The 17,252-nt window shown below is 43.8% G+C and overlaps 1 protein-coding gene across 1 annotated transcript in view; it reads left to right on the plus strand.

Moving 5' to 3' along the window:
* Positions 1–14,517, plus strand: part of MICOS10 (mitochondrial contact site and cristae organizing system subunit 10) — a 36,129-nt gene extending 21,612 nt beyond the window's left edge. The window contains exons 2-4 of the mRNA XM_056123342.1: positions 10,323–10,370; positions 11,353–11,462; positions 14,274–14,517. Of these exons, the coding sequence (XP_055979317.1) occupies positions 10,323–10,370; positions 11,353–11,462; positions 14,274–14,288 (173 nt within the window). The 3' untranslated portion in view covers positions 14,289–14,517. The remainder of the gene's footprint in view (positions 1–10,322; positions 10,371–11,352; positions 11,463–14,273) is intronic.
* Positions 14,518–17,252: the final 2,735 nt, after the last annotated feature.

Raw genomic sequence — 17,252 nt, forward strand, 5'->3', positions numbered from 1 at the left:
GCTGGGAATCGAACCTGTGTTGGCCATGTTGGCTGCATGCAAGGCAAACACCCTACCCGCTGTGCTATCGCTCCAGCCCCAAGGTTATTTTTTAATAACCAGAGTGTGCCAGAGTGATAATACGGTGGGTAGAGTGCTTACCTTGTACGTAGCTGATTGGGGTTTGATCCCCAGTACCCCATACAGCTCCTGGAGCCTGCCAGGAGTGATTCTTGACCTCTGAGCCAACAGTTAGCCCTGAGCGTCACCAAGTGTGGCCCCCCAAAAAACATTCAAAGGGGCTGGAGCGATAGCACAGCAGGTAGGGCATTTGCCTTGCACGTGGCTGACCCGGGTTCGATTCCCAGCATCCCATATGGTCCCCTGAGCACTGCCAAGAGTAATTTCTGAGTGCAGAGCCAGGAGTAACCTCTGTGTATCACCAGGTATTACCCAAAAAGTAAACAACAACAATTAAAAAAAAAACACCCCAAATTAATAATAATTAAGAAGACCCTTTTGTGGCGGTTAGAGAGACAATACAGCAGGTAAGGTGCTTGTCTTGCACATTGCTGACCCAGGTTCAATCTCTGGCACCACTTATAGTCCCTTGAGCCCTGCCAGGAGTGATCCCTGAGTGCAGGGCCAGGAGTAAGCCCTGAGCACTGCCAGGTGTGGCCCAACCCCCTCACCCCACCACAAAAAAAAAAGGCCCTTTTGTGAGTTTGACTTTCCTCTCAAAGCAGAGTACTGAGTAATGACTTCCACATTTACCTTCCCTATCTTTACTCCTTTCAGCTGACTGGTTTGCTTGTTCTAACAGAATCCTAGTAATTGATGTCCTTTGAGAAAATGCTACAGATGTTCAACCTCTGTCTAGCCTGGATAGCAACAGGAAGGTTAAGGTCTCATAAAATAGCTCCCCTTTTAGTCTATTTCCTATATGCCCTGCAGCACTGTTGACTTTTGAGAAGCTGATTAACATAGACTGAATTTACCATCACTGGGTCTTTGGTCTGGCACACTTTCTTGCTTAATTCACATGACTTGGCATTTATGCATGGACACCTGGGACAATCTGTCTTTGCCTCAGAGGATTAAGTAACACAGTTTGGAGCTGACTTTAAATTATTTTTTTTACTCATAAATTGGGCCCTGAGCATCTTTCATAAATCAGGAATGTTTCTTGGAAATGTAATTCTCACTAAACCCAGTCCCAAGGGTACTTTTCTATAAAAGCACATTCTCGTTTGTTCTGTCATAACAAATGGATTTGATGATGGCAATAGAGTTGATAGAAACATGATTGAACAGGAAAGCATGCCCATTATAAATAGGTCAGTTTGATATTAATCCACATTCAAAGAATAAATAGAGCTTTATTAAACAAAAGGCTAGGAAAATATATTTTAAAGCAAACTTCCGTTTCAGTGAGTACATGTATATACCTGATGTAATTCTAGAAGCAGTTGCTAATGCCAGTGAAGTCAAGTCAACTGTATCAATAGTGGGGGACAGGTGATGATTTTTAGCTGAGGTTCAGCAAACCCGATTCTGAACAGCCAGTAAGTTGTGTTTTTGGGGGTGGGGACCACTCCCAGGGGCACTTAGACCAGCATTCTTTGAGGACCACCAGGGGTGCTCTGTTCTGCAGTGCTCGGGGACCTTGTACTGACACTTAAACCACAGGCCCTGCACACGTAAAGCTTATGTACTAACACTTGAGCCTCATCCCTGCCCCTGAGTAAGTTGTGTTTTACTTAACCTTTTAAAATTTATTTTGGGGGGAGTCTGGGGCCGTACCCAGTGGGGCTCAGGGGCTATTCCTGACTCTGCTCAGGAGTGACCCCTGAGAGTGCACAGGGGACCACATGTGGTGCTGGGGACTTGAACCTGGGTTGCACCGGCTGCATCCACATACTAAGCAAATGCTTGACCTCCTGGGCTCACTCTCTCCAACTCATGGGTTGTGTATTAATAGAGGATTACTGTGTTACACTTTTGAGTTTTATAGGGAAGTAGAACTTTACTACATGCTGAATTCTGTTTCAGACACTTTTCTCTTCGGGGGAGGAAGGGGGTAGGCACATCCCGCAATGTATAGGGCTTATTCCTGGCTCTACTCAGGAATCACTTCTTGTGGTACATGGGGGCCCATATGCTGTGCTGAGGTTTGACCAGGACTGACGGTGTGCAGGTCTGGCGCCCTAACCCCCATACTTCCTTCTCAGTCCCAGACATTGTACCTTACATTTTCCCACTTTAGTCAGCAACTCTCTAAGAGTGTTTCACTCTGCAGGTAGGCTACCTGAGGTCAGAGAGCTAGCTGGTCGCCTGGACCATAGCTTGATTTCCACCTGTATTGTGACAAATCCGTGCCCTAGCCATTTCATTCAATGGGAAAGCAGTTTCTCTAGTGGGAAACTATCTTCCGGACAATTCAGAATGGACTTATTTGGACTTCTTTGGCGTATTTGGCTTCTAGGATCTTCGATCTTCAAACTTTGCCTATAACTTATATAGTTTTCTTTGGGGGCGGAGTGGGATGAAGGGAGATCACAGCGGGTTGTGCTCAGGGCTCACTTCAGGCTCTTGCTCAGGGATCAGTCCTGGTAGTCTGGGGAGCTTTCAGCTGGTACCACCAGTTGAACCTGGGCCAGCTGCATACAAGACAAACACCCTACATACTGTACTATCTCTGAGCCCTGGTTTTTCTTTATCCAGCTGCCGGTTGGATAAATACTTGTTTTTCTTTAAATATTTTGATATATGATAGAAATCGAAATGGGATTGCATTGCAGTTTTAATTTTTAGACAAAATTTAGTTTTGATAACAATTCCTTAGGCTTAGAAATTTAGGAATCTCATTTAAAATGTTAAAATTGCATTTGAACAGAAGTGTAATAATTGTCATATGTTACTGATAAATAAAATGAGCCTCTGGTTTGTTTTGGGACCATCCCTGGAGGTGCTCAAGGCTTCTGGCTGTATACTCAGGGATCACTCCTGGAGATCCTAGGGGGAAGATCAAATCTACCAGCTCCTGCCCCATTGGATATTTATTTCTTATTGTTGTTGTTGTGATCGGGGGCACACTCAGTGGTGCTCAGAGTTTACCCCTAGCTCTGTGCTCAGGAATCATTACTGACAGACAGGTTTTGGGACCAAATGGGGGACTTGGGATTGAATTGGGATTGACCACATGCAACACAGATGTCCTACCTGCTATACTATCATCCAACCCCCTCTTGGATGTTTTATAGAAGTGTTGCCTAAGTAAATTTTTGAGACTTTTTTTTTCTTTTTGGGTCACACCCAACGATGCTCAGGGATTACTCCTGGGTTTGCACTCAGGAATTACTCCTGGCGGTGCTTGGGGGACCATATGGGATGCCAGTGATCGAACCCGGCTTGGCCGTGTGCAAGGCAAACACCCTACCCGCTGTACTATCACTCCAACCCCAAATTTTAGAGACTTTCCATTCACGTGATTCACCAAATAATGAGTTATTCTGCAATTAAATGCTCAATCTCAATTTGCAATTTTTACAGAGTTGTTTATTTAGGAGCGTAATATGGCTCCAACTAGTTAATATGGCTCCAACTAGTTAATAATATTAGGGGTTAATATAACAAATTAAAGTACTTTCCTTTTTAAATTTGTGTTAAAAAATATACATACATATTTAAGTTCTGTTTAGAAAATGTGAGAAAAGGAAACCCCATAAAATAATAGAGAATTATATACCTCAGAGGCCAGAGAGCTAATATAATGGGCAGGGTGCCTGCCTTGCACACTGCCAACCCAGGTTCAATCCCCTAACCATCTCTGGGTGTGACCCAAAAAAAGCCAAAATAAAATAATTACCTCAAATTGGGACGCAAGGGGTTAGAGATATATTGCAAGTACTTGTGGGGCACTTGCCTTGCATGCGGCTGACCCAGGTTTGATCCCCAGCTTCACATACAGTCTCCTCCCACAAAAAAGAAAAGAAAAAGAAAAATGAAGATGCAGGTAGTTCCAGAGTGGAATGTTCCCCAAAGTAACTTCTACCCCCAAATTATACTCATTACATAGTATGCTTGTTAATTATCGCTGATTACATTTGCTTCTTACTTACAGTGAAATAAAGGTTTGTGATATGTGACATTGCAAGAGTAAGAAATTTTCGAAAGTCACATTTACTAGAAATTGTCCATGTCTCAGACAACATATATTCCCTCACTCCATTTTTACACAAAATATGATTCAAAATGTACCACTGTTGCTTGTTATTCTTTTAAAAATATATAAAACCCACTTGTGCAAAAATTAAGGCAATGTTTTCTATGTAGTTAGTGGGAGGAAATTCTGGTTTTTTATTATTATTATTATTAAAATTGTATCAAATGAACTGTTAAAAGGAACTGCTCATTCCTAAAAGTGTGTGTTTATCTACTAGCCAGTTTTATGATGTCCTTTTGAGCAGTAAGCATGCACTAAGGTGTGGGGTTAGGTTGTTTCAGAGTAATTTATTTTTGAAAGAATTTGTGCCAATTCTTTATCCTCTCCAAAAGAAATGGTTTCAGAGCGTGGGCTCCTTGCCTAATGTCAATTCCATAAGGCTCCTCTGTCCTATGGTGGTTTATTTGCCTTCCTTATGCTCCTTACTCTGTAACTTTTTGGACTTGAGGAGAATGTGTACCTGCATCAGGCATTTCCTTACAATTGCTTGCTGTTTCAGATAGCATGGTTCAAAAGAACAGAATTGGGGGGGGGGCAGCAAAATTATATAAACTTTATTTGTAGTTAAATATTTGCTTCCAGGGAAGGTGAAAAATGCTTTGTACTTTTTCCTTTGGCTTTTTTCATTTCAGGATTGCTTGTCATGCATCAACAACAAAAGAAAGTGGCCAGAGGTAGAGAAAATTCTTCTTTCCATGTTGGTTTGTTTTTATTGTAAGACAAACCTTTCATGTTTTATTGTTATGAAGCTTAAACCTAGCCTTGAGGTGCCAATCTTTAGTAGAAACAGCTGCAGAGCTGGTGTCCCCTGATCAAGTGGGACTTTCTTTGAAGCAACATGTTTGCCTTTTAAAAGAAAATTGAGCATGTGAGAACTTGAACCTGTAAAACTCATCAGCAGCTCTGCCATTGTTTCTTAAATAAGTGAGAGAGCTGACTTTCAGGTAAAACATTAGCATTAAAAAAGCATTTTCTACACAGATCTTGTTACTTTCTGCCTTAAAAGCATATAAACAGCCAAAGTGATAGTAAAGTGGATAGGGCATTTTCCTAGCATGCAGCTGAGCCCGGTTCGGTCCCAGCACCACATACACCACATGCAGTCCCCCAAGTGCCAGGAGTACAGTAAGTAAGTGATCCCTGAGTATCGTGGGTTGTAACTCTAAGACAAAAATGGAAAAGAATAAAGATGTAGGGCTGGAAGATAGTGCACTTTATTAAGGTGCTTACCTCGTATGCATGCAAATGACCCTGATTCCATCCAGACACTGTATGTGGTCCCCTGAACACCTTCCTTCTCCCCCAATTAAAGATGTACCAGTTCAAATTAAGTTAACCAAGATCATAGAGTACATTCATTGACCACTCTGCCTTTTGGATGGCCTGAACTATGAATTGGATCTCCCAGCTGTGTGCTGGTAATGTTTTAATAGGCGAAACTGGGTGGGTGACCCTATACCTGACCTTCACATCAAATCTAGAAACAAAACGTTCACTCCTATTCATTGATGGCGAAACATTTCATCTTTATACTTGATTGATAATGGTGGAGGTAGATTGAGCCTCATTCTTGATCTACTATTAGGAAAAGTTGAACATCAGAGAGCATTTATTCTTTGGGGAAAACTAGGAGAGACAGGCATGGAGTCAGAGGGACAAGAAAAATGCTGAAATATTTTCCTTTAGGGCTTTTGATTTGCTTGCCAAAAAATTGCCTTCCAGATGGAGAAGACCAAAAGCTCTGATTGTAAGCCATTATGTTTTTACTGGCCTTTCTCCCCATCCCATTGCCTGGTTTGAAATCTGTAAGCCTTTCCAGACCCTGTGCCTCATTTTCTAGTACCAATTTACCATCTTACTCATCTTCCAGCTGCAAGGGGCGAGGCAAGTCTCCTTGAAGTTGAACCCGGTGCCATTTCCTAAAGCTGGCAATGGTAGATTCTTGCCAAGGATTATCATCGAGATAGCTTCTGCTTCTCTGAAGTTCTTGATAGTTCCCATTTCTCAGAAGTTCTTAAATAACACCTACTGGTTGGACTTGTACCTATGACATATGCAGTGGGATTAGTCTGGGAATGAATCTGAACAAGCTCTTTTGGCTTTGTGTGGACTTGTTACTACTCTGGTTGCCTAGCGTTCAGGGCTGTTGCATGGGAAGCACAATTCATGTTTTGTCTGTGTCTTTGCTAGTTGTAGAGATTTTGGCACTCCAGTTTCCCTTAGGGGAGGTAGCGATTAGAGGTTGAAGTTGTGACCTCGTGGGGGCAGGGAGATAGCTTAAAGGGCAGTGGCTGGAGCTCTTTGTTTGGATTTTGTGGGGGGCCACACCTGGCAGTACTCAGAGCTTACCCTGGCCTTTGCTCGAGGATCACTCCTTCAAGGAGCTCAGGGGACCAAGTAGGGTGCAGGGGGTTGAACCCAGGTCAACTGTTGGTATGGGAAGTCCCTTACCTGCTGTACTTTCTCTCTGACCCTCTCAGGCCTGGAGCTCTTGCTTTGCTTACAAGGGGATTGTTTCATTCCATCACCTCATGATCCCAAGGATCCCCTGAACACTGAGCCAGAAATACCGCTGGGCACTACTTGGTGTGGCCTAAACTCTGAAAGGAAAGAAAGTGTAACTTGGAAGATGGAGTGTAGATAGTGTTTTTGGAGTCTAACTCACCTAGTTCAGTGGTGGGTGCTGCCCCACATACAGAGTTCTCTTGACTAAACTAGTGTCTGCATATGGTAAATGAAAGCAATACTGGGGCTGGAGCAATAGCACAGCGGGTAGGGCGTTTGCCTTGCACGCGGCCGACCCAAGTTTGATTCCCAGCATCCCATATGGTCCCCCGAGCACCACCAGGAGTGATTCCTGAGTGCAAAGCCAGGAGTAACCCCTGAGTATCGCCGGGTGTGACCCAAAAAAGCAAAAAAAAAAAGCAATACCGTATTATGTTGTTCAGTTTAAAGAGAATTTGAGGTGACGTGGGAGAGAGCCCAGAGAGCTGGAGTGTGTGAAGCTTATAGCTTGCATGTGTGAAGCCCTGCATTCATTCCCTGGCACCTCTGAGTGTGTCGCTTGGAATGGCCCTGGAACACCAGAACATTGCTTGGAAACCCCCATCTCAAGAAAAAGAATTTGAGGGTGGGGTGGGGGAGGCAAGGGAAATATAAGTTAGTTTCTTTTCCTTCCAACCTTGACTAGTTTAACTATTTAGTAGGTTAATTATTGCAGCCTGTAAACTGACTGCTTTTCCACCATATAAAAAATTGTATGGTAGGCCAGAGAGATTGTATAAGTCGTTTGTCTTGCACGAGCCAACCCTAGTTTGATCCTTGAAACTGGATATGGCACCTCTTCACTACCAGTAGTCACTCCTGAAGCACAGAGCCAGGAATAACTTCTGAACACTGCCTGGTGTGGCCCAAACCCAACCCCCGACCCCCACCAAGTTATATGGACATTGGAATGACAAGAGTGATTTTGAGAAAGTAGTTTCTTTTCTTTAGTTTGCTTATTCTTTTGTGGTGCCAGGGAACCTGGTCTTGTTCATGCAAGCCTAGTACTTTATCACTGAGTTATATCCCAACCTAGAAGATTGAGGATGCGGATAGAGATAGGGGATATGCACCTAGAGGGGTTCAAACCCAGGACTCCTGCACGTGGAGTTTACACTCGAGCACTTTGAACTATATCCCTGACCCTGAATATTAATCTGAGCACCAAAGTAGGCCTCTAATGTGGCACATTTTAAGCGGAGCAAAATACTGACTTTTAAATACAGTTCCTATTTGCACAGTAGACTGTCATAGAAAAGACACATATTTATGATGGGAGGGAATAAAAAAATATTCTTCGAGTGGGGAGCTCTAGTAGAGGGGGTAGGGCTCCTGCCTTACAGGCCATGGGCTTTGGTTCAATCCTAGCACCACATGGTTCCATCGCTGAGTGAAGCCTTAGAGGCCCGAATAGTACTGATCCTTGTCCTGTCAAAAATCCAGCTCAGTTAACTGAGAATCCCTGACAGCGGCCCCAGGGTTCCCTAAATACCGCTTAGAGGTCCCTGCCATCACCACCAAAAAGAAATGATTCTTGTAAATAGCATAAATGCCTGAGGCTGACATTAACTGGATTGTTGTACAGGTGCAGAAAGAATTACTTGGATCACCAAAGGTGTGGTTTGGCTTGCTTGTGATGAAGTTGTCTGTTTGGAGAGGAGTTCTTTGAATTTTCACTCCGTTGTAGCTTTAACATGGTTAGACAAAGAAACCCTCAGAATTTCACAGCACAGATTTGAAAACCTTTAAGGCTAGTAAGAATTGGGGCTTGTATGTGCTAGTTGTAAAGAGGAGATTAATCAAGGGCTCTGCTGGACTCGGGAACAGATACTTAGGAAAGAGCATCAAAATATCCCAAATGGTTTTCAAGTCTGAAATGTTACAAAAGATCAGATCAGGGCTATCTCCTATGGCACGTGTAACTTCTTTTATGATAAAGTTTATTTCAGAGTTTGAGATTACATTATACTACTGTATGTGAGCTAGGTGGTTTTTTTCTTTCTAAAGTAGTTCACAAGTACTACTTTTGTTTTAATGGACCTATATTTCTACTATGTAAAATATCTAGCATTCCAGTTTATAATCATACAAATATTAAGTTGAGATTAAGTTTATTAAATTAAGTGCCTATCTTGGTTTTCGTTTTCAACAACAGAAACAAACCCAGGATCAAACTCAGGCCCTCATGCTAGACATGTGTTCTGCCTCACACTCCCCACCCAGTTTGTTGTTTCTGGGGGCTTTTTTGTTTGGGTTCTGCACCCAGTGATGCTTGGGGTTCCTTCTTAACAGTGCCCAGGGAACTGTGGTTCTGCATGCAAACCATGGTGAGGTTGGCTTTTTTTTTTCTAAAGAAACTGATTAAATAATTGTGTAGATGATGATGTGGATTTAGCAAAAACTGTAAAGTAGCATTAGAATGACCAAGGCTTGAGAAATACAGGGTAAATGAGGATTTGGTGGGCTTTTTTTTGTTTGTTTTTTCCTGATACCTGAGATCAAACTCAGGGCTTCACACATGCAAGGCTGGTCTTTTATTTATTTAAGGGGAGGGGGGGAGAGAAAGGGGAGATAGAGAGAAAAAAAAAACCCAACCTTGGCTGAGAAGAGTGAACTCAAAGGCTGGAGTCCTGTTTTTCATTCAGGAGCTCCAACCTCTCAGGTTTAGTCCTTGGCACTGTGTGATTCCCCCTGAGGCACCCCTGGGTGTAACCCCAAAACAAAAACAAAACAAAACACAACCTTTCTTCTCCAGGCTTACATACCTGTGATATTTCGTTCAAAATTAGGTATTAAACTTTTTTCCCTACCTGATCATTAAAATAGGCTTGTGTCGTGATTTGATATAGGAAGAGAGGCAATGGTTTCAAATGCTGGAGGGGAGCCAGGGAGACGGTTTAGAATGTTGGAGCACAGGCCTTGCAGGTGAGCACCTGGGTTTGGTCCCAGAATACCCGGAGCTAAGCTCCCTAAGCTCCACCTGGAGTGACCTGTGAGTTTCATGGGGTGTGAGCCCCAAAATGATGTGTGAAGACATTGAGCGGAGCAATTCATGTCCCTCCACATTTGGGACTTTTGAGGATGTGCTTTTCTGTCTGGGCTTGCTGACCCGTGTCTTACTTGCGATCGCCTTTGGGGATTGTTTTGGAATACTCCATTTCATCTCTCAGAAAGGAGCCATCATTCAGAGGACTGAGCCGACAAGGGGGGCTTCCTGTTGCCGTTGTCTGTCTGCTCTCTGGCTACAGTGCCCTGTGGCAGAGGGCAAGGGGGGCCCAAGATGCCGGCTGCTCTCTTCGAGTGCCGGGAGACCTTCACAGTGGGACTCGGTGCTTGCTCCCTCCCCCCCCACCCCCACCCCCCACCGCCAGGGCCTGTCCAGGCAGAGCAGGAAGGTCTGTCCTGCACGGAGGGGCCAAAGGCATCCCTCACACTCTGACAGCAATAAAGGCAGTTAGACAGGGAAAAAAGGAATGGGAAAACATATATGTTTTATCTGTGTTACATTTCTGTATTTTTAATTTTTGTTAAAAGACTGCTATGGGATTTAACATATTTTTCTCCATTCTTCTAGGTACTGGCTTTGGATTAGGACTTATTTTCTCACTTACCTTCTTTAAAAGTAAGTGTGACTTTTACTGCCTTTCAACATATACCCTAGTATATGTATGCACACAGCAGGGACACTTCTGGAAGGCACATCCACAGGCCTGCCAACCCCATTCATTTATGAGTTTTAGGTTGGCCGCTATAAAACCATCTAGACAAAGAATGTGAGTCTGAAAGAGGTCAGAAAGGGTTGGGCATTTCAGAATTTCCCCTGGGCATTGAGTCAGGGTGCCTGATACCTTAAATATGATATCATTTTAAAAGCTGTATTTAATACCAGTGAGTCATTTTACTAAATGTGCAAATATTTCTAATTAATTCTAATGTTTTTCTTAAACTTGAAAATAAAAATCCTGCTGGTAATAAAAACAAGTAGACCAGAATTACACATGCTTTTTGGCCTAAAATTCTCCTAAGATCAAGCCAGGCGATATCCCTTTCATTTTCTGGTTAAACTTCTGAAGTTTGAATATTGAGTAGGTGCCAAGTGGATTACTTTGACTTTTTTTCCGAGAAGAGCTGGTGGGGATTACGGCTGAGAATCTTAGTTAAAACAGAGTACTAGTATGAAATAATCATTTACTGTGTTGGCTTAAGTAACTATCGGGATGATGGTAAAAATTATAAATATTGGTGAAATTCTTACTGAAAAAAATTGTATGCCTTACTGAAAGTTTTTATTTATGATAAGGTTAATCATTAAAGTGAAAAAATGATTAAAGCTGCTACAGAAAAGTTAAGAGCCACTATGCCTGTGGTTTTTATATTATATTCATTAGCAATACTGGCAGCATAGGTATTTAAATATTGGGCTAAATGAATAAATTTACCAATAGATGCCTCCTCTTTTCTTTTTTGACTACTGATTAAACACTGACAAAAATGTCTGGCATAATCATGCTGAGTAATTACTGAATTATGAGCAAATGTATTTGACCAAAGAACAAATCTTTTTAATGAGTCTGTATTTAAATTTTCCTTTTTCTCTTCACTAGGAAGAATGTGGCCTCTAGCTTTCGGTTCTGGCATGGGATTGGGAATGGCCTACTCCAACTGTCAGCACGATTTCCAGTCTCCATATCTTGTACATGGAAAATATGTCAAAGTAGGTACAGAATTGCTATTTCGTTTTGAAAAGAATCAGCATCTTCTTGCCCGTTCCTGAAAAATCCTTCAGAGTGCATGCATGTCAGTATCACTGTGGCCCTACTGAGCTGCTTTGGTTCGGTTTCGGGTCATACCCTGCAGTGCTCAGGGCTTACTCCTGGCGTCAGGCTAAGGGATCATTTCTGGTGGGGCTCAGGGACCAGATGGAGTGCTGGGGATTGAAGGCAATGACTGCTTTCTCTTCGGCCCCACCCGCTGAGATTTCCAATTGTTCTTTGTTCAGTAGTGATGTGCACACTACTTTGGTCCCCTGACCTATATGTCAGGTGCAGGTACACATTCAGATCCATCCTCATATGCCAGTAAACTGGAATTGATGAACTTGCCCTAACATTTAGCATCCTGGGACCAGAGGGATAGCTTAGTGGTCTGGGCAGAGGCTCTGTATGACATCACATGATCCACTGTCAGGTATGGCATAAAACAAACAAAACAAAATAAATTATCATCATGGTAAAATCATTGGTTTTAAATATCTGTCAGTAACAGTTTTTATGTAAGATGACGGAGTGCCTTGTAAACGTACCACTCAAGCTAAAACCTAAAGGCTGCTAGGATTCATCCATTATTGTGATTTCCATTGAAGAGGGCAAGTTTTTGTCTATTAGTCAAATGCTGAAGACCTTTTCTACTGAAGCATTTTTTTAATAATAGACAAGATAAAAATATCTAACACGTGCTTTTAAAAAGAGAAGATGTGGGTCTGGGGTGATGGTACAGTGGGTAGGGTATTTTCCTTGAATGACCCAGGTTTGATCCTCGGCACTCCATATGGACCCCCAAGCCCCACAGGGAGTAGGCCCTGAACGTTGCCAGATGTGGCCCAAATAAACAAACAAAGGGATGGGGGAAGAAGGTAGCATGTCCCAAAAAAGTGTTTATATGTAGCGGCCCTACCGGTTGTCTTTCTGTTAGATGATTGGCTATGATGGGGTTTAAGTGAAAGGACTCTGGAAGACTGAGTGCTCCTGTAAGAAAGAGGTGACACTTCTCTTTTCCCTGGGCCTGGAACAAGGTCAATCAATACCCATGGACATGTGAAATGAGTGAAGGAGGTGAATCGTGTATCTGATTCGATGAGGTAATGGCCTCCAGCTTCCCAAGGCAGCCTGTACGGCAGTATAGCCTTTAGCAAAGAACCTCACACTGCCTGGGTACAGGGTCATCTACTGCCTTGGTTCCCATGAGCTGCTTCCTGTACCGTGCACAGAAGCAGGGGGTGAGTGGAAAGAGCAGAGAAGCCAGAGGACCTGGGGCAGGTCCATCACTTGCTTTGTCTGTGATTTTGAGTTTTTTACTTCGTAACCCTTCAGCGTTGTTGAGAGGAGTAAAGGTGAAATTATTTTTAAGCTATTTGGTGATTTACATAGAAATATTGGTTATTACAGTTATATTTAACCAAGATAGGGAGCTTGACCTCACCATTGTTCTACTGTAACAAGTAGAGAAGGGAAAATGGCACACTGAGTTTCCTAATTCTAGTCTAAAGCTGAGGCCACAGGGTCACTAAATCTCTAGGCACAGAACCCTGCCACTGCCCAGTCGCTGTCTTAAAAACTGCTGCCACCGTCGACTGCCTGTGGACCTCTTGTGTGTTTGGAAACGCTAGGGAGTGAGTGAGGAGAGCCGGGCAGCTTGGAAGCAAGAAAGCAAGGCCGACTCTCCTCGCCCTTCCCAGTCGTAAGCCAGTGCCAGGCTGAGATCATCAGGACAGTGCGAGAAGAGGCACAGCTGCATGGCCCCGAAGCTGAGCACAGTTGCTCCACGACTCTACACATTTGGCACCAATCTGAATCTGGGATGGGGGGGAGCAGAAAGGAACAGAGAAAGGAGTTGCAGGTCTTTGAATCCTTTGAAATGTTTTCATTGTTCCACACTGAGTTGTCATGGATAATAGCTCAGGGGTGATTATACATACATATTATGTATTTAAATGGCTGGGAGTTACTGTGGAAAATATTGTAACATTTTTTACAGTCATATGTGTATTGCTCAAAAAAGGCCTTGTAACTTTATCTAAACTTGAATCTGTGCCTCGGATTTGTCATCTTCCCTTCTGTAAGAGGAGCAAAATCCCGGCTTTTTCACTGTGTCACATTATTGTAATTGCGTATTGAATGTTTGCTCTACCCCGTGGACTCTCCTGTGTGCTTTCTCATAAACGCCCAAACGATTTGTGAGTGATTTTTTTCCCTTTCTCCCTCCCTTCCTCCTTTCCTTCCTCCTCTCTCTTTTCCTCCCTCCCTCCCCCCGCATGTGAGACATGCATTCAATGAAGTTTGCATGTATGTAATTGTTTCCTTCCCCCCCCCCCCCCAAATGCTGGGGATCAAATTAGGGCCTCCTACAAGCTTAAGCATGCACTTTGCCTACTGATCTGCCTCCAGGGCTGAGGGAAGTGCAGTTATCACTCCACAAATGGGAAACTGAATCCTCAGGAGGGTGACTTGTCTGAGATCCCATCAGTAGGAGGTTGCTTGGTTCTAGTACCATTCTCTTCACTTACCTTTGATGGATTTTAGGGCTATTACCAAGCTCTATTCCAGTCCTTTCTAATTTTTCTTACTCTAAGATTTGCGAGGGACACTGATAGATCCTAGAGAGGGCACATGCAGTACTCTCGGGTGAGTTGTAAAGCAGATAGTGTGGCCCAGTTTGGGCCCAGGATAGTGGCCTGCAGCAGGAAGGTAAGCGTTGTCGGTGTCAGAGCATCCTGCACACCTCTAACTTGTGTTTCCTTGTTTTACAGGAGCAGGAGCAGTGACTGCAGCCGAGAACATCCCAGCAGGAGGAAAGTGAGATCCTGTTTACTCCTCAGGAATATTGAAGTGCCCTGGAGTAAGCTGACATTCTTCTGGAACAATGTTATCGGTGATGCTTTAAACTCCGGCACACTGTTTATGTATTTGAAACCGAGTCTGTTTCTTGTTTTGTATTTTCTCTCTGGAAATGGCAAGGAGGTGGTCTTAAAAAAAATAAATTAAAAATAGGCAGCCTTGCCTGTGTTTCTTTGTCTTAGTGTCTGAGCGTGAGGCAGACCTATGTCAGCAGTAACCCCAAGGCCCCATGAACGTCCTGACAACACTATGTACATTCCTTCCCTCAACTCAGCCTCCAACTGACATGTCGTTCTCCGAACCGCTTCCACCTGCTCCGTTGTTGTCTGATGCAGGCAGGTGAGTGCCTTGAGTCTTGCCTTGCTGCCTGCTGATCTCCGGGAGGTTGGCAGGCAGTGAGGCTGCGCACACAGTGTACAGAGCCGGGCTGAGGGCTCGCTCAGTCTCTCCCTTTCTCGGAGCCTGACTCAGACCAGGAGTCCGCACCGGCTTTTTCTCCTACAGTTAGAGCTTGTGACATTCGGACACGACTAGAAGGCCATGTTTAGCATTAATTTTACCTTTGACACCCTGAAAAATATTTAAGTACAAAAGGATACTTTAAATGCTTATCTGTGAATTCATTCCTTTGGTTTCATTTGAACCAGGAAGGCTTGAGACAGAACTATTGAAAGCAAAACAAAAAAACACTGGCAATGTCTTCTAAAAAGAGACTAGTCTCTTGTATCTTACGTTTTGTATAATGCAGTTGTTCTGGTAAAGCTGAATCCTGCTCACCCTTTATCCTGTAAGTGCTGATTGAGATCTCCTGTGAGTGCCTCTGAGGGATTTAGAGCCTGATGGAGAGACATCCTTGCAGACTCGAGCACTTGCAGAGGTGAGAATCGAGGAGGTGCACCGGAGCCTCCTGAGGATGCGCTGGCAGAAAGGAACTGCATGCACTGACACAGCCTTGCCATGGGCATTCCTGGCACAGCGATACAACAAGGAAGGTCACTCACACAAGGACTTAGACTCTTAACTGGGCAGCAACAACTAGGCCATAGTTGGCAGAGGCCAGGGAGAAGGCTGGGTGGATGAGGCTGGGCACCAGTGTGGGACTAGTGTCTGGTACCAATTTTGAAGCACCAATTAGACCTTGATTCTTGCCAGTCTTATGAGAAGATTCAAGGTAGTAAATGCCTCTCCTCTTCCCTCCCTGGTTCTTTGCCTCACTGCCATTTCTGAAGAGGTGTAGTAACTTCTATACAGTGGCCTCCGCCCTGAAAACGGTCCTGACTTCTCTGCTCTCAGAACATTTTTGTTTGGATCAGTTGAAGCCCAAAGATGGGCTTGAACCTAGGACTGCAAGCAGAGCTTGCCATTACCATTCTGCAATCTTGCCCTGTTTATTCCGTGATTAAGACAACCCATGCGACTAAGAAAGAATTTGGACTCTGGTCTATCCCTTACACCTGTCATAATATTTGCTTTATTTTTCATTTGTTCTTGTCTTGTTTTAGTTGAACCCAGGACTTCATTCATGCAAGGCAAGTGCTCTGCTGCTGAACCACTTTCCAGTACCCATATTTGCTTTAAAATATTTATCAGGGGCCAAAGGAAAAAAATCAGCAGTTGAGGCACGTGCCTTCCACATGGTTGACTCAGTTTGTGGATTTTTTTTGGGGGGGGTCACACCCGGCGGCACTCAGTAATTACTCCTGGCGGTGCTTGGGGGACCATACGGAATGCTGGGGATTGAACCCAGGTTGGCCAGGTGCAAGACAAACGCCCTACCTCCAGCCCCAGTTGACTCTGATCCCTGGCATAGGATATGGTCTTCCAGCACCATCGGAAGTGATCCTGAGCAGAACAGAAGGAATCCCTGAGCATTGCTGGGTGTGGCCCCCAAATGAACCCTTCTCCCCAGAAAAAAGTTTATATTTCCATGCACCATCAAAGGAAGCATTGGCTGTTTGCTTCAATTCTAGAATACTTTGTGTTCTCTCTTTGTACCACTGCACAATGCATGATCTTGTCCCCACTCCCTACACCCAGCTCAAATCACCCTTCAGAAAGTTGCAGTTTTTGGCAATGGCACACAGTATGTTTAACTTTAAATTTCATTAGAAATTCGGGTCCTTCGGGGCCTTGCTCCCTTGTGGGGATGGGAAACTTTGATTTTGCTTCTTGTCTACCTTCTGGAACCAAGTGCAAGGAAATTCATGGGTTTGAGGAGAGAGTAATGAGAACCCAACAGGGCACAGGATACAGGATAATGCTGTGGCGCCCGAAAAGAGGCCTCTTCTGCCAACATATATAAATGCATGCAGTCCAAGCTTGACACTGTGTAATTTGGCCCAGATCAATATGTATTTTGAATTCATTTAGGTGAATGACTTTGGCATTCCGAGTGCCCAGCAGGGGAGACTTTTATCAGGCTGCATTTGGCTTCTGCAGAAATTTGCCTTTGTCCTGAGAACTGGCCTGAGTGCACGTGTTCCTGAGCTGTCTCCTCTAGTGCGTGTCATCTGCTCTCATCACTGGAAAGAGCCAAAGGTTCAGTCCTGGCATCCTACTGGGAGAGGAATAGCAAAGATTGGCAGTGAAGGCGAGAGAACTATGTAGTTTTGTTTCTGGTTTTCCTAAACCTCACTTTTTTTTTTTTTCTTATGTAACCAAGCCATAATTACATTTTACTTATCATGGTTCAATCTGATTGCATTGTTGAAGGACTGTTTTTGAACCTGTCCAAATAAACTCTGCAAAGTATTTCCACAAGGATGTGCTCCTTGGGACTGGAACCAGCCTTCTTGCTGGATGGTATTGAGACACAAATGGTTTCCTGTTGCATGCTTCCTAATTGCATAAATGCAGAGGGGTGAAAGGGAGAAAGTGGAAACTCTAAGTAC

This window comes from Sorex fumeus, unplaced genomic scaffold (genome assembly GCF_029834395.1).
Source record: "Sorex fumeus unplaced genomic scaffold, SorFum_2.1 ptg000047l, whole genome shotgun sequence".
Lineage (NCBI taxonomy): Eukaryota > Metazoa > Chordata > Mammalia > Eulipotyphla > Soricidae > Sorex > Sorex fumeus.